The sequence below is a fragment of the Chaetodon trifascialis genome, chromosome 13 (genome assembly GCF_039877785.1).
Source record: "Chaetodon trifascialis isolate fChaTrf1 chromosome 13, fChaTrf1.hap1, whole genome shotgun sequence".
NCBI lineage: Eukaryota > Metazoa > Chordata > Actinopteri > Chaetodontiformes > Chaetodontidae > Chaetodon > Chaetodon trifascialis.
The window spans coordinates 3,318,892-3,337,021 of record NC_092068.1 but is presented as its reverse complement, the minus strand read 5'-3'; the positions used below and the strand labels follow the sequence as shown (position 1 = coordinate 3,337,021).

Genomic DNA, 18,130 nt, shown 5'->3' with positions numbered 1-18,130 from the left:
GGGAACACAGCCGTCAAGACTTTCATCATACGGAAGTGGGCGTGGTTTCATCGCAATTAGTTTGCAAGAATTATAGATGCCACTCACCTGTAGCTGCCAGTAGTTCCTGATAAGATGCTGATTGGTCTGAACAGCTGAAGCTCGTTGGATGATGGTACTAGTACTTTAATACATCCTGGAGTGTGCCATGTCGGAGTTTTTCAGTATGAAGACAAGTGAAATTTAACTGTCAGGAGCCATTCTCGGGACAGTGATAACAAATGTTTCTTTCGTCCCACTACAGCAATAATGAGCATCTCTTTCTCTTTGACTAATGTAGTCACACAGCATGTATTAAAAGGTTTCTTGCACCAACAGAATATGTCCTTTATAACTTCTGTATTTGAAGAAAATTTTACCCCAAACTCCGTTCAAAAACTGTGATGTATCTGGAGTGAACAGTAGACCTCCCAAAAACAAAACTAAAGACTTTATTTATTCTTCATAGTATACTTGGATACGGTATATATCTGCACAATCCATGGAGCAGCAGTTTATTTGAATAAAACTACAACTTAATTTTTAAAGGTTAAGTCCAGTTAACAATAATGCACATTGTTAAAATGCATTTTTGTTGCCTGCAGTGTGTAAATTACATTACTGAAAAGAGCATCCAATTCAAAGTTTAGCTAAATATTAAAAAAAGAAAAGTTAATTGTGTGTTGGGAGACGTTCAGCTCACCCCTGCCTGTGGAAAGGGTGGGTGCAGTTTAAATCTAGAACAATACTTGGTTTTGGCATTGGTGTTTATTCATCTATAAAGCTTTAATGAAGTTTTTAACTCTGAACTCACATAGTCTTGGTACTCATTTTCTTAGAGTGCACCTTAGACATGGAATGACCTGCAAAAGGCCTCACACTTGGACTCTCTGCCGCCACTACGGCTGTTCAAAGGTCTTATTTCAGACCTATTTTTTTCATTGATTGTAAAGGTTTTTAACTCATTATTGCACTCCATTTTAAATATTGTTTTTATTTATTCTATTTTATTCACATTTTCTTAGTATTTACTTGATATCATGTTATTATTCTGTATATAACTGTTTTATTGTCTGCTGTTGTTTTAAATGATGATACCTCCTCAATGGTCTTTGGTGAAATAAAGGTTAAATGAATGAATGTAACCATTTCTTTAAAGCCACTATTAACGTACTGCGTGAAACACTCAGTTTCAGATGATGCAGATGAAAACTGACACTGAAAGAGGGTTAGAGGGTTTAAATAAATCCAAAGTAACAATGTGCAACTTCCATTCAAAGTCAATTATACCGAAGCCCCCCACATTTGCACAAAATTGCACCTGGTATTGATAGAACACAGAGAACGGAAGTTAGTTTCTGTCTCTAACCTCATCATTTCTTTGGATGAGCATGACACTTGGTATGGCAGCTCTTGCTGCCATGAACAATTTAATTTAAAAACATGACAATTCCACCAGGTAGTTGTAGGCTACCCGAAACCCTCTGCGGCTCTTTCTTGGAAAGGATTAATTTGTCATTTGTTAAACCTGCAACAGAGTTACTGCGCGGGCACCCACTGACAGTAGTCCACACTGTCAGATTCCTCTCTTCAATGGTGATGCTAACCGTGCTTTCGTCATCAACTCGGCGTAACCAACCTTTACTCCACTACTGCTACTTTGTCCCGCCCTCACATCTCTGTGATATTTGCTTTTTTGTGAGTCTTTCTCATTCTATATGATTAAATTAAATAGAACAAACACTAATGGAGCCCAAACGTAAGTTATCTGTTATGTACTTGTAGTTAAAAGACCTATATCACGCTGAAAATGATCATTTTAGTGGACTGTCAATCAATACGCAATCATCAAGGTAGGTTGAGACGGTAAAGGTTTTCCACGTCAGTGTGTTTACCAAGACCAGATTGACAGCTGCAGGAAGGTGTTCAATTTATTTACTTATGGAGCATTTCTTTGAAGAGTGAATTAATAAGTGGTGTTTAGGGATACTACGTTATCACACAGTGGAATGTCCGAAATTTTTAGTTTGTCTTTTTGTCGTAGTGAACTGAACTTTGGTCTTCATTCACTGTTGGCCGGCTAGCCTGCTAGCTTGCAGAGCTAGGCTAGCATTATCTACAGCAGGACTCCATCTTTGAAATAGCAGCCACACACAGGTAATATATTTATTTCTAGATAACCAGAAAAGCGTTGTCACATATCTGACAACAGGCATTTTACGTTGTTAAATCAAGAAAATGAACTACTGGTGTCTGACAGGACAAACGCTGAACCTGCCGTTAGCCGGTTAGCACGCTAGCTGGTTGAGCTAAGTTGTTAGCTGTAAGGTTTCTGGGCAGGCAGTTGTTCTTGTTAATGCAACAAATGCATTAACTCTTCAGTCCGTTGATGGACAAGAACTAAATAGTAGTCACGTGTCCTCTCATTGCATTTTTGTTTGTCCCAGAGGACTGTCAACAGTTATAACGCATGAGTTTGGTGGAGAGCTAGCCTGTTAGTTTTGCCTTTGAGTAGACGCTTCCGACTTAACATTAGTTAATCTAATTACCTAGCAATCGCCTTCCTAGCTCACCTGACAGCCAACTCATTGACTTGTGTCACTTGCTTTTAGTGTATGACTGTACTATGTTGCATTTACGAACATGTGTTAAGGGTTTCAATATGACAACGTTACATTCTGGATTCTGAAATCTTGCCTTTAGTTGGCTGTTTCAATATTTCTGGCAAGTTACAGGCTGAGATGTTGTGGTACTGTGACATTCATGTAATTATTTTAAACCAACGTGAACTACCTTCTGTCACTGATATCTAGAATTTACTCAACAACATGTAGTGATTCATGTGCTTCATTGCTAGCCTGAATGTCAGCATCACAAGGAAAGCTCTTAGTATCATGCAAGACAGGTGTAACATCATCTTCCAAAATGAACTGTTTCATTAACACTACTAAATCTGGATATCTACTGTTTCAAACAACAGGGAGCCCCTTTGGCCCGTGAGCTGTCATTTAAATGTAGTATAAGGTACTAAGCTGGAGGAGAGACATGTAAACATACAGAATTTTTAATTATTTGTCTAGAACATGAATGGGCAGAAAGTGTTAATCTGAGTAAACTCAGGATTCAGAAAGAAGAAATTTGTTTAGTAGGTTGGGACAATCTTTGAGAAGCCCTCTGTGTACAGATTGTAAAGCACTCTGTAAAACTGGGTTTTTTACCTGAGGAATCAAGGGAAACTGTAAACCTGTTGATCTCGTCATCTGTCCCTAATTTGTGTTTTTCTGAATTCATGTTGAACAAATAGTTCTTCCTGATCTCTGACTGTTCCTGAGCAGAAGTTCCTACCCCTTCACCCTTTTCCTCTGTCTGAATTAGACATAAAACCAGTCAAGCCAGTCAGTGTGGAGTGGACATGGACAGTAGAACCCTCCAATAGCATGTCTGAAGCAGTGGCAACTTGTCATTATTCACAACCCCTAAGATGAAGTGCAGGTGCAGGGGTAGTGCAGTGATTCGTACTGTCACCCGATAGAAAGAATGGTCTGCGGCAGTGTTTCTTACACTTCTTTGTTGTTTTCCTAGAAAATAAATGAAATAGATCAAAAATAAGGTGTGATGCACAGAGTTTTTACTTTATGCAGAGCTATTCAGCTGTCAGAAATTTATCTTAAAATGACTTGGTTTTACTAAGTTTACTGTACCTGCCTTGTGCACTGTGCAGCTGCATTATTTTTGAAAATACAACATCAGATCAGAACTCAACATCATTGATTTAGATTGGAATTGATGTTGTGCCTTAATCGGTACATCTGTAGTGACGACTCATTTATATGATAGCTGTTTCAGCTCTAAGCCTATCCCTCTGTCCCTACATCCTAGCCTTTATCCATCATACCTTCATCCTCATTATTTTGAATAGGCTGCTTACCATGAATTTAAAAGAGCCTCAGCCACCCAGTCTCCACATTCAGCAATCCTCCTGTAAAGTAAGAGTATTATCTGACACGGCTTTCATGACACAAGGAAAAAGGTTAATCCAACCATTTTGAGGTATACTGCTGGTCAAATATGGACTGCATGTCATTGTGATTCTGTTTGGTTATCTATATTGGTTTTAGGGATTGTCAAGGTACACATAGAAATTTGTGGTTTTGTTCTTAGATTCTATATTCATTTGAGGGTGAGAGTTCATAGGTTGACTTTAGACCTGCAACTCAATTTTAATCTGTATTTGTGTGTATGTTAGTTCTGTGGATCATTGATCTTATATCCACCCATGCAAGCTCTCAATTTTAAGCTATCTGCAGGTTGGAAATCAAATATTGTATCAAATTTTGTATTAATCACAGCATTATTACAATAGTTACTTCAGTATTACAAGTCACATAAAGATAATATTATGTTCTGTTGAGTCAAGTGGTTTGTAGTGTTTTTTTTGTTTTTTATCTCATATTTACACCAGATGTGAGACATCACTGGCATGTAAATACTTCTGATGCATCAAGCCATTTTATCCAAAACAACTCTGATCTCTGCTCTGTTACAGCAACACTGTCCACAGAACCAGCTGTGCTATCAGCAGAACAGCTGAAAATAAGTACTGGTCTTACTTGGCTAACTGATATCAGTAATTCAATTGACATAATAATTTTTATGTAGGTTTCATGAAGAGAACACAGGAAGAAAATGGCATTGTTTGTATTTATTGAATGATTTATTTTTATTTCCTCTGTCCACTGTAGCTGTTAATACCCATAGTGAAACCAGAAAGCTCATTGTGAAACTGGGGGCTGTAATCTGTCCTTACAGGTTTTTCATTTCATGCTGTGACAGATTTGAATGAAATATAACCTCTATAATTCAACCATGATATCCTGATATGAGAATTTTGTAGCAATATTGAGGGACTATAAATGATAATATAGAACTTTCTCCAAACCCTGGCTTGAATTTCTGACAAAACTAACCAACCCCTCTTCTGTTTTTGTTCTAGAAAAAAAGGATGGTGGACAAGAATATCTACATTGTCCAGGGTGAAATTGGTGCTGTTGTTGGAGCTATCAAGAGGAACTCCAGATGGAATACGCACACTCCACTGGTAAGTTAAACAACAATTGTATTTGCTAATTTTAACTGACTTCATGTTGGATTTATTTTGCAGACTACATCAGTAACTTCAGACTGATATTGTAAGGGTCGGTGTTCCTCTTTTCAAAATGATGGACATGGAAGTTAATAACAGGGATAACATTGGTATAAAGTCCACAGTAATTGCTGATTCATTCCTTGTTTCTGGAGCTTAGGTATGGTTACAGGGCTCTACAGTGCAACATACATGTTGCACGTGCTATGAAAAAATCTATATGTGCAATGAATGAAATGACGCCAGTAGCACCCGTGCCATACAACCTTGCAGTGTGTGTGTGACAGTCTGAAACTGTGCTAAAATGCGTGTCTGGCTAGAGACCGCTTTGAATTAAAACACTGTTTTAAAATGAAAACGCGCATGTAGCCAGATCTGCTTGATTGTGTGAGAGGTGAATTGATGGCGCAGCACTATTCTGCTCGGCAGTTGTTGTCTCTCATGCACTTCAAAATCATGCCCCAGCATACAATCTAGACATTCAACAGCAATTCCCACAATTCCCACAATTCCTGGGGAAAGGCTGCTGCATTGGTATAGGGAAATTGGGCCTCTTAATCCAAGTACTAAGTATGCCCTAAGGCAGGAGGTGTATACACAATTAAAATCATCTTTACCCATTGAATTTTCCACCGATTTTCGAATGGCAAATTTGTTTTATGATACTGAATTTAACCAAATGAATGAAGAATGTGGGTTTTCATGCCAAAATTATCTTATGTAGTACAACATAACAGTAAAAGTTGTGTAATATACATTTAAGATGAACTAACCTTACATAATTAGTTTCTAAGTACATTCTTTTTACTCCCTGCATGTAAATTGGCAGCCATGGTATCATTTTGTTTCTGTTTTTCCAAATAAATTTAGACTTAATTAAATGAATTAGACTCAATTGCAACAAACACAAAAGATACATTTCTGTCAGGCTTCACAATTCTGTTTTCAGTTATATTTAGAATGACATATTCATATTTTTCTAATCTTAATTTTGATTCACACATTACATCCAAAAAATATCCAGCATATTTCAGTGTATCAGCAGTGGAACAGTCCCAGTCTGATAAGTGAAAATAAATGACCTGAGTGAAGAAAAATTAATAAAGTTCACAAATGTATTTTTGATGCACACACAAATATAACTTGTTTTGAATATATATCACAGAAATCCACAAATATCTTTATCTAAAAACATTTGCAATTTTCATCTAAATCATATATGTATATTGTGACATTTATTCACGAACTGTCGAATCTGCATTTGCGAACCGCTCTCCATTTTTGAACTTCGCTGCATTTGTGTGTGAATGTTTTTGAGACTCCCCTGCCGTCTCTCGATCCACAAATGCATTTTTTTTTAACAGGGAAGTATCTGTAGCCAATCAGATGTCGCCCTCTTTTCAGCCAATCACAAGAACGTGCCCCACATGGGGGTGGGATGTACTTTTCAGCCAATCATATGAACGCGTCCGCACAGCACTATAAATGCCTGCCACAGCCAAGGACAGGCCGTCGTTGACCATGAACATGGCGTCCGGCAGTGGTAATGCGGAAAGTGTAAATGAAACATTATACAGGTTTCCTTAGTTTTCCTAAGTTGTGAGGTTTCCTCATAGTTAGAAAATTGTATGAAATATATAGTTATGTGGTTTCATGAGTGTGAGTGTTAGGCCTACTACTGTATGCACAATGTTCATATATCATACTTCCATCTTCAAATGATACAGAGCGGTGGATGGCACTGATGGATTAATATTAAATGTGACAAAGTGTGTAACAATCATTCAATTTGCTGAGAAAGCATATAAATAGTGCAGTGACACTCGTGCGTAATGCTGCACAATGGATGCGCTGGCACTGCTGGAAGATCACGCAAATGGTGGGATCAGGATGGAGAGAAGTTTTAGTGACCACGGAGATTTCCTGGCCCATGATGATGACTGGCTAGTAAGCCGATTTAGATTCCCTAGAGCGGTGCTCTTGGATCTATGTGCTGAACTGGGCCCAGTGTTAGATAGACCCACCCGCCGGAATCGCGCCATCCCGTACCAAGGATCGAGGCTATCTTGGTGTCCAGTGGTGTGGATCGTTCTGTGGCACTGGAACTATTCACTGCGGTGACGACGTGCTGCCACTAATTTTTTTTTTTTCTATTTTTTATTTTATTTTATTCCTGACGCCATTACTGTGACCACCAAACAAAATATCCTTTCTGGCCTCCACCTCACCCACAAGCACCTCGATTTCAGTCTCCGTAAAATTTCTTTTTCTTTTCTCTGCCATGCTCGAACGTAAAATGCCATTGATCAGCAGGCATATTTATATGCAAAGACATTCATGAGGTACTTTGCATTGACCATTCATGGTAAAATGTGGGTGTGTCAGGGGCGGGATGTGAGGTGAATCCACCTGTGCAATCTTCCAGGTGGAGTGTGATTTATAAAGGGAAAATTGCGTGCAGGTGTGAGTATGCACGGTTTTATTAATCCTAATGTTTTTTGGCGTACGCCATTTTCAGCCTTTTGGTGTACGCACACTTTTAGTGTGGATTCTACACAATATTTTATAAATGAGGCCCGTGATCATGCTGTCCATTGAGGTAGAGGGTTTCTTGTATTCTGTAGTGTCAGCTGGTAATGGAGCTCTCAGGTCACACTGGACATGTCCTGTGGATACCAAGACTTCCTGATGCTGCTGGCCGCTGTGATGTCTTCAGGTCTTCGCTTGACTGAGGCACAGCACCTGCTGAGCAATAACTTACTCCTCTAATGAATTCTTATACTGTGAGGAGAGTCTGGTGGATCGAGGAACACAGCTTCATCAGGTCATGCAGATAATCTGTAAAACATGGCAGACTGTTATTTTTACCACCAACCATGTACAACAGAAGAAAAAGTTGGTCTTGAATGAAGGAGAAGCATGTAGGTGTGTGCTGATCACAGTGGTAATGTGACAGTGGTTACAGTATGACCAGAGGAAACCAAAATGGCCCACTTACACGTTGTAATTGAGTAATTCGTGATTCTAGCTTGTTAGAGCATGCCATGTTTTTATTCCCAGGCTATCCGACCCTAGTTACTGACATTAAATATTTTTCTTCTTTAATTTGCTTTCTATGAGGATAACTTCCAGAGTTAATGTAGCCTGATATTGTGAAAGTGTTGTGACATTTGGAACATGTTTTTTAGGATCTTAATTTTAGTAGTCATTGGTAATTCTGGTAGGCATGATTTGTTTTCGTATGAATTATAAAAAATGACCATGCTTTTCCTAATTTTTATTTTTTTTATATATATATTTTTTAACATTGGAATATTCTCAATTTCTGTGACTATTCTCAGTAATTACACCAAGCATTTTCTCTATGAAGAACCATAGGATTACACTGTGGGAGGCCTCATTGGTGATGGCTCAGCTTCTTCACATCATTAAAAAGTTTTCAGGAGACAAGGCCTGCAACTGAGCCTGGAATAACATTACAAAATAGGTTCAGATGCTAAATTGCAGTGCCCATGAAAAAATGGTTCTTCTAGAGCAGAGACTGAGAACTTCTGCAGTATGGTGTTATTTCTGTCAAGAGTCAACATACTGGGGACTTCTTTGGAAACATAAACAAAACAAATACTCCATTAGAGACTTTGTTGACTCAGCCATCTCTGTTTTTAAGTAGAATATTTTTCATAAAGTGCTGTGCTTATTGCTGGGAATGGATGGCTTTATAACCCACATTCTACCAAATGCATCCTTAGACTGAGCATTCAAGTATCAAATTAGTGTCTTAAATGTCCTCCCATGCTCCCATCTTGTTCTTATCATGTTTTTCTCTCTGCCCAGGATGAAGAACAGGACCCATTACTGAACAGCTTTGGCCACCTCAAGGAAGTACTCAACAGCATAAAAGGTATGTGGGCCTGTGGTAATGTTGGTTAGGTGTAAGGTGATGGGATCAGCACCAGTTTGAACAGTGTGGACCAAGCTGTTTGAATGTGACAGCTTTCACATCAGCTTAGACAAACTGAACAAAACAGGCAAATTCACCGAAGTTCACAAAGGAGGTTAGGTGTTAGGTGTGAAAATACCCCAAATCCACAAAACACTAAAATAGCTGTCATTTTCAGTTTTCCTTGTTTTAACACATTACTTGAATATATCTCAGGGATTTAGCACAGTAAATTTGAGCATATTCAGGTCACCTGTATAGCTAGAGATACTAAATCATGTGTGTTCAGTAGTTTTCCACCGAGAAATGCCTTGGCCTTTCAAACTTGTCAAAATGATCTCACAACATTTTACAGTGAAAGAAATTTTTTCCTTTGCCAATTTTATTAGAATATCCTCATTATCAGAAGACAACAAAGGTAAATGTAAATGAGAATTGTGAGGATTTGCTGCCTATTTTGTCTTATGTTGTAGTAATTTGAAACTCTTTGGGTTTGGTCTGTTGATTGGGCAAAACAAGACATTGGATTCAGTGCTAATCACAGTAAGTGTGGTGACTGATCATTTGTGAGTTCAATGGGGCGTGAATGCAGTGGTGTCTGTCTGACAGCGCCCCCCCTCCCCTTTTTCTGAGACAAGCCCAGATGGGCTCTGAGGACAATCCTGCATGCTGTCATGTCTTTGCAATGAGAGTCCTGGCAGCTCCCTCAGCCCTACAGCTCCAGTTGTAGAATTGTAAGCAATGGGAAAGATGCAACACATGGAGCTGCACAGTCTGAGCCCCCACCGCTGCTGCCTTCCTCCAGGGAATGCCTCTGCCACTGTGAGATGGACAGGCGCTGCTGGCTGAGGAGGAATCCACCACACTGGTTAACCCTTCTCTACCCTTTCCCTCTCCCTATAACCCTTTCCCCTCAGCCCTCAAATCACCAAAAGCCTATGTTGTACTGTTACCCTCACTAATACAGATTCTGTTACATTTACTGTATTTGACCAGAATGAAATTCAAGTATAAAATTGAAATTTTTCTTTCAGCTTTTTTTAGGACATTTGCATGAAGTAATGAATCCATGTCAAGGATGCTTGAAAGCCTTGTTGCATCCTTACGCTCAAATCCCCTGTGCACCCAGTCTCTCAAATCATCCATGCCCTGATGAGAGACAAAATGGAGATCAAATAACCACAGTAGAGCTGAATTCTGTGCTTGACAGACTGATCAATTTGTTTTGTTTTTACAGCAGCATAATAACCTAATACATCTCTGTAGCTGTGTCTTATACAGAAACGCAGCAATATTTTGGTAGGAAATCTTGCGGGTGGGCTGTTTTGCTGCTGCTTTGAGGTTTTGCAGCAGCCCAGCTGTCTGTTTAATGAAAGCCCAGTAATTCCCATTTACTCTGCTGTGTATCTCCGCTCCCTTTTAACAACAAAAGCCAAACAGCAAAGGAAATATGAATTAGGCTTCTCAGCCCCTCTCTGTCTGTCTTCACTTTCTTTCTTTCCATCTTTCTCTGTTGCTTTCTCTGTCTGGCTGAGGGTCTCTGGTCTCGCGGTCCTGTTCTGTTGTAACTAGTGTGATTGACAGGGCCATGTGCCATAGAGCTGGAGAGAAGTGCAGCTGGAAGTATATCATCTGCAGTTTTAGTTGGGTAAATATAGCAGGGAGTCTTGTCAAGCAGAGAGATAAATTGTTCTGGGAAAGGAAGTGTTGTCTCTCTTTTCTGAAAGCAGGAAAAAAAAAGTTTCCTTCAACTCCTGGAAAATGTGGTCCTCTCTTGACTGTCGAACAATGAGAGCACAGATGAAGAAGCTTGGGCCAACGAAGGACCATATGTTGTGATGCCTCAGCTCCACCTTGCTCCGTCAGCCAGGCAAATCAGACCCAGGAAGCAGGAGCGTTTCCTCTGATTTAAATGGGATGGTTTGGATTTAGCCTGCTATCTAATGCCCCATCCCTAACCTTATTAGACCCATATAATTGAGTGCTTTCCACAGCATCTGTCTTTAAATGTGTACTGGATTGCCAAAAAAATGTGGTGTTTTGTGTCAAAGGTTCTTTGGTTTGAACTTATAAAACACAGTGGTACATATATCACTTATGCTTAAAAATATTCCCTATGTGTGTCACAAATATAGACGTTGATATAATGATAGAGCCCCCTTGCATATTAATGTTTGTTTACATGTCGACTATGCTCAGGAGCTAGAGAGGTCATCCACTTATCAGAAGGTTGGTGGTTCGATCCCTGGCCACGGCAGTCTACGTGTCGAAGAATCCTTTGGCAAGAGACTGAACCCCAAATTGCCCCCGATTCTGTGCAATCAGTGTGTGAGTGTGTGTGAATGGTTTAAAGCTTGTATTGAGCAGGTGGCTTAGCCATTGTATGAATGCATGTGAATGGGTGAATGCAGACTTGTGTTGTAAAAGAGTGGTCGACAGGCTAGAAAAACAAGAATTTTTTTCTTATTGACCGTATGGCGATGTTTGAATGCCCTAATTTTTACAGTAAGGACTTTGGTTAATGAGCCATTTTTAAATGTTTATCTTTGTCAGAATAAAGGTAAAAATGTTTGTTTTTCCATTCTGTATTGAAAACGTACACCCCTAAATCAAGCTAGGTATTGAACATCGCTTTTGCCAAAAACCCTATAAAATCTGTTAGTTCTTGTTATTATTATTTCAATTATTTTCATGACATTTTGAACCTTTATCTAGCAAGTCTTGTCATGTAATATAACTTCATCAGTGGTAGTTGGCTAAAAGGACCAGTTGCCCTTGCAATGACATGAAGAGCCATGTGGGCTGTGTCACATCTAATCCAGGCCCTACACTGAAATTAAAAACTAGCAATATTAGCATTAACAAATTGGTGCTAAAATTTGATTCATTGCTGCCTATAAACATGAACTCCCATGATCAACTACCAAATATAAGAATGCACAGAAAAATCTTATTGTATGTGCTGTTCCAACACCTGAAGCATTGTTTTGAACTGCAGATTGAGTCTTTGTCTCTTACCTGACATTGACGGGGGTCTCTGCTGTATAGGATTGTCATCACACAGACAAATCTGTCTCAATCTCTTGTTGAATAATTCTGTGGATTTATTTTATGGCTGGACTATACCTCAGAGAGTAAGAGAGCGTGTAGAACAGCCTTTCATTCCACCATACACTTTATTTCATCTCCTGCTCACCTATTTTTTTCAGTTGCACCTTTTTATGCAGAAGTCACTGAGCCTCAGCTTCTCAAATCTTCAATTCTTTCCTCCTACCCTCCTCTCCCATCAACCCCCTCTGCTGCAGCGAAGGTCAGATTTTTGACAAGTCTGCAGAAGAAACAGTCTGATCCTAAATCCCTTCATTTTTATTCATACAAATACAGGTTTAGAGCCCCTTGCAGCCCCCTAGATACAAAGCCAGAGTGGCCTTTTGACTGACAGCTTTCTCCTTTTTATCCCAACACTAACGAAATTCAAAAGCACACCTCTAATTGACTTGAATCACCAGCACAGCAGCAGAGGTAGATATCAGGGGGCATGGAAGTGGATTTGCAGAATGAACATTGTGGAGAATGATTTGATTACTCTCCAGCTGACCTTTGAATAATTATCCAGCTTTCCCAAAAGCAGAACACAATTACACAAGCAGTGCTAATTTTATATGGAACAGTAGAAGTATGACAAAAATATTTTATCATGTCGTCTGAGGCCCCAACATGTAATCCTCACTATATATTTTATCTCTTCAAATAAAATGAAGGCACTCAGTGTGACATGTGTGTTTTGAAATGTTTTCCGTTTGTTTTCACACGGCCTAATCCATGCGTTACTGACAACCCCACTAATTCATCACATTTTACTGTCCTGTCAGTCATCAAGAGAGAATGCACACATGCCGTTCCTCTCAGTCTTATTTCAAGGTCAAGCGTGAGTGTATGTTGTCTCAGTCCCCAGCTGTAGTCAGGCTGGCACTAGTGGGCCTCTGGGGTTGGAGCCTGAGCACTTGGGAACTGGTTGTGGCCTTTTAGCCCCCCCTTCCACCCTCTCTCCCCTCCCTTCCTCTTCCCTGCCACCTGATCTTCAGACATAAATCACTCCCAATTGAACCAACAGAAGGCAGCTGGCAAATGCTGAGGAGGAGGAACCATAATTCATGTCGCTCAGTCACTTATGCAAATATGTTTACTCATGAAGGCATTCTGAGCAAGGAGAATCTGCCTCATGCCAATTCTTTACATGTCTGCCACGTGGCCCCTGTGTCCCGTCGCTTTAAGCACAAGATCATGGGTTAAATTCTTGGTCATGCTGTCAGTGTTATTTTTATGATATGGTCATAAAGTCAATGAACTGAGTGGGTGGAGTTGTCACTTACATTAATGCCTTGTCAGGTTTACTTTGGCTTGACGTTGGGTGGGCATCGTACCCAGATGAATGAATCCCTTAATATTTATGCATGTGCATAGGAAAATACAGTAGGGCTGCAACTAATTATTCTATCCATTATTTATTAATTAGCATCATTTAATTTTCTTGATTTTTTTTCATTTAGTTTATAAAATGTCGGAAAATACTAAACCTGAATGCTCTTCATCTTTTTCACAGTCAAGGTGATGTCTTTAAATGGCTTATTTTTAGTCCTAAAAGCAGTAAAAACCCCAAAGATGTTCAGTTTTTTATCATAGAAGACAAAGAAATTATTCACATTTGAGAAGCTGGAACCAGCGGCATTTTGGTACTTTTGCCCAGAGTTACTTGAATGTTTAATTGATTTTTGGGATTGTTGATTTTTTGTCAATAGACACTTTGAGCTCTGAAATATACTGACAGTAACAGCAATGATAAAATTCAGAATTATAAAAATGCAACACACTGTCAAAATGACAATGTCATGTTTGATACAGTCACAATTTCACAGATTATTTTGCCAGATTATGTTACCGTGAAGGGAGGCTGCACGGTGGCGCAGCAGGTAGTGCGCGTGCCTCACAGCAAGAAGGTTGCCGGTTCGATCCCCGGGTCAGGCGGGGCCTTTCTGTGTGAAGTTTGCATGTTCTTCCCGTGCATGCGTGGGTTCTCTCCGGGCACTCCGGCTTCCTCCCACAGACCAAAAACATGCTCATTAGGTTAATTGATGACTCTAAATTGTCCGTAGGTGTGAGTGTGAGTGTGAATGTTTGTTTGTCCTTTCATGTGGCCCTGCAATCGGCTGGCGACCGGTTCAGGGTGTACCCCGCCTCTCGCCCATTGTAGCTGGGATAGGCTCCAGCCCCCCGCAACCCCGAAAGGGATAGGCGGTATAGATAATGGATGGATGGATGTTACCGTGAAGGTGTTGACCCTTTCATGCTGACCTGACTCATGTTGGCCTGACCATGTCCCAGGTTACCCTAATAAAAAACATCTTTGTTGCACCCAAAGGCAGAAAATGCATCACATTTGATTATGATAGAAGTTGCTGGACAAAGATGAGTAACATGTTATCCCTTGAGGTCAGTGATTTTGGTGGTGGGAGGGGTTTGGTATGGAGCTCGAAGGTGATTCTAACCCCTGTAACTACCTAAGATAATGTGATGCCAAAGGTTATAGTGCTGATGTTGAAATACTGCTATTAAATCAAAGTAAAACATTTTTAAGTCAACTTTTAGCTGAGTGAGATAGAGGTTATTGGAGTTTTGAAACTTTTTAGTTCATTTGACTATTATACAGTGTAGCCTGGCTTCTTAGAGTTAAACTTAGGTCTCTTAGGCGTCATTTGTGTGTAGTTGTGATTGACGGTTGGTGGGAGGCACCATGGATTATCCAGGTGTTATATAGTGGCAAGCCTTTGGTCTACCAGTTGTAAAACTCTCCATCAAAACAGCTATGATTAATCGGAGCGGCTCCCCCTCCCCAGACAGGCTGCCACCTAGTGCTGGTTAGTAGCTGTAAATCTGGCCAGTTAACAGTGCCCTAACCGGGAACTGACAGGCAGGGCTTAGACCCAGTGTGCAGAGGGGATGCAACTGTTGTCCTGTTTCAGAGGCTCTCAACAATGTGCTGAGTGGATGGAGAGTCCCAGCAGAGGGCTATTAATCATGCCGGCCAGGGTGTCTGTGTGGGAGGGGGGTCGGGCTCAGGCATGGACAGAGCTGAGGGTTAGATGGAAGAGAGGGTTGAGGGTGCCGTGGAGGATCTGGATGTGCTGACAGGAACAGTGGGCAAGATGTGAGCAAAACAAACTAGCCCCCATGAGCCCCAAAGGAGAGGAGGAAGTGGAGGGGAGGTTGGACCAGGCCTTGGACACAACAAATGTGCTTTGCACTCCATGCACTCTCAAGAGTGCATGGAGAATTTTGAATTTGTTTGAATCCAATTAAACATTGTATTACTTGTTCATTAATACAGAAATTCATTTGTTCTAAAATAAGTCTCTGATGAAACCCATCACTTTAAACTGACTGCACCAACACAATTTATTACCGTTCAAACTGTGATTATGCAAAGCACACTAGAGGCACTAGAGTTTAAAATGCTGAATAAGGCAGGAGGTAGTTGGATATGGTTAGTGATGACAATGGTGCGCTGTGCTCCAGTCCACACCCCCTGAGCAGAAGAATGAGTGAACCACTGCACAGCGACAATTTCTCATTCAGTGGCTAACCCAGCAGCACCAAGCATGCACCCACAGCAGTGAGCATTGACTGCTATTTTGCTTGTGTTAATATGACTGTGGCATTTAGTGAAGTTGTCATTTATTTATTTATTGAGAGAACCAGTACTCTCATCACTACTCCTCTCTCCAACAGTCTCTTGGTGACTCGTCCTCCAGCAGTTGTCAGGCAGTGTGCATTCATGGGTTTTGGGGGAGTGGCTGGAGGGAGGCATTACGGGAGAGGATGGAGTTTTTGGTTGTGTACTTTGAAAGCTAACTTACTCTTGCTGGCTTCTCCAGCATTACCATCTCCAGCTTTTCAGAATTGAGGATCCAAAATATTTAAAGAGCATTTTCACCCAGTAAAACAATAAAACTGCAGAAACAGTGATTTATATTCTAATTTTATGCCTCTGTGCTGACTCCAGCCATGACTGGAGGCATTATGTTTCCATCTGTCCCATTGTTGTGAACACGATATCTCAGGAACTTCTTGAGGAAATTTCTTCAAATCTGGCAAAACCATTCACTTGGACTCAAGGATGAACTGATTAGATTTTGGTGGTCAAAGGTCACAAATGTCTCATAGGATAAATTGAAGAAGTGAAGACATTTTATAATCAAAAGGTCAAAGGTCAACCTCATTATGACATCATCATGTTTTGCTAAAACTCTTTTCTGGCCCTTATTCAACACATCACTCAGGAACAGAAGGGGAGATTGTGACCATGTTTCACATTTGATCAGACACTGATTTGATGACACTAATTTTGAGCATTCACTGTGAATTGCTGATTGTATAGATCATCTGTGCTGCCGGGTTGAAGATGTATGTGAAGCATCCATGTTTCAGAATTTGTAACTTCTTTGTAGCAACATCCACATCTGAAGCATTGTTTTGCTGATATTGAGCTTCAGGTGATTGGTGGTGAAGCTCTCTGTCAGTCCTCTGTGCTCCTCAGTAAAAATAGTCTCCAAGTGAAGACAGCATGTTTCTCACTGGAAATGATTCACTGGAATCAGACATCAATGCAGTGATAACTTCCATTTTACCAAAAAATACACCCCATACCTTTTATTAAATTCTTTCAAAGACTTCTATACATATATTATGACATGGATGTAACTGCAGCTTGACTTGTTGGAGGCAAAATGTTGCCGGCCAAATTCCTCAGGCCATAAGGCCCACCGGCTCCACTTTGGGCAGCCCTGGTCTAGACCTTCTCTGTGTTGTCAGCTGTGACTGGATGGTGAGGATTTTGTGTTTTTCTCTGCACAACCTGGACTATGTTTTAATTTTCTGTTAAGCATATTCTTATGAGGTGGTAATTGGGGTTCAATACAAGACAGATACCCTGATGCACACCACCTCACTTTAGTTCGCTCCTGAGCTAATGGGCTTTGAGTTCACTGTTGCTTTAATTACTCCACACTGAGCTCTGAGCATTAATAAAACAAGGGGTATTAAGGTAGGGTTTTGGATGTTTCAACACCTCTGAATCCAGTGCCCACTCCTCACAGGAGGTCTGCTCTAAAAACAGACTCCTGGTCTGCACGTGGTGACATGTTGATTGGCCGAACAGCATTTTCAAGATTGACTATACAAGCTGGTATTCACAATTTCTGAAGGTGTCAAGTGTAGGTTTTCAATGTGTAAATGAGTGTGTCTCCAAATTTAGCCCCTATGCAAGACAAAGTTAGAGGGCCTCTGAATTTTGTTGACGTGACCTGCTGTATATGACTTTTAGAAGTGATCATCAGAAACGTATCTGCTGTGAATGCCACATTTGAGTATTGTGAGATTTTGTTTTTGCAATTGGTGTCATCTGAAAATACTAATTTTTGCATTTTTTACATCAAACCTCATGCTTCTTTTCATTTGGTGTCACCCAACATGTGAGAGCAAGATTGAGGTCGTCACCACTAATAAATGAAACAGGAAAGTATTAAGTTCATTCTTAAACTTGGAAATGGTATTCTGACAAAATTATGTTAAATGAAATCTGCTTTCAAACTTTGACGAGCTTCCGACAACATGACAATTGAGCAATGTTCAGTTTGTTGTTGAAGACTGCACGTTAAGATTATTTTGTCAGGTGCCGTCATTTTCCTTCAAATTAAATATTTTATTCACACTGAAGACTCCCCCCCCCCCCCCGCCCGTGTCTTTAGTGCACATTATTCCCTACAGCAGAAACACGTGAATGCTATGCTTCGCCCTATTAAAATTGAACAGGTCTGAAAAAAAATTTCAAGTGTTTAGCAATAACAAACATTATTGAGAAAATTATGGACAATTCGGTGTCAAATTGAGCCTTGTTTCAATTAGATAACAGTACCGTGACGCAGATTTCTCTCATATGAACTTAAGATTTTGCATGTTGTTCATTGACAAAA

At 40.2% G+C, this 18,130-nt stretch overlaps 1 protein-coding gene across 4 annotated transcripts in view; it reads left to right on the top strand.

Moving 5' to 3' along the window:
• Positions 1 to 1,878: 1,878 nt before the first annotated feature.
• The window catches only part of gbf1 (golgi brefeldin A resistant guanine nucleotide exchange factor 1), a 101,185-nt gene continuing 84,933 nt past the window's right edge, over positions 1,879 to 18,130 (top strand). For all 4 annotated transcript variants that reach the window (XM_070978299.1, XM_070978301.1, XM_070978298.1 and 1 more), the window contains exons 1-3: positions 1,879 to 2,175; positions 5,012 to 5,116; positions 8,996 to 9,062. In XM_070978299.1, the coding sequence (XP_070834400.1) occupies positions 5,021 to 5,116; positions 8,996 to 9,062 (163 nt within the window). In that variant the 5' untranslated portion in view covers positions 1,879 to 2,175; positions 5,012 to 5,020. The remainder of the gene's footprint in view (positions 2,176 to 5,011; positions 5,117 to 8,995; positions 9,063 to 18,130) is intronic.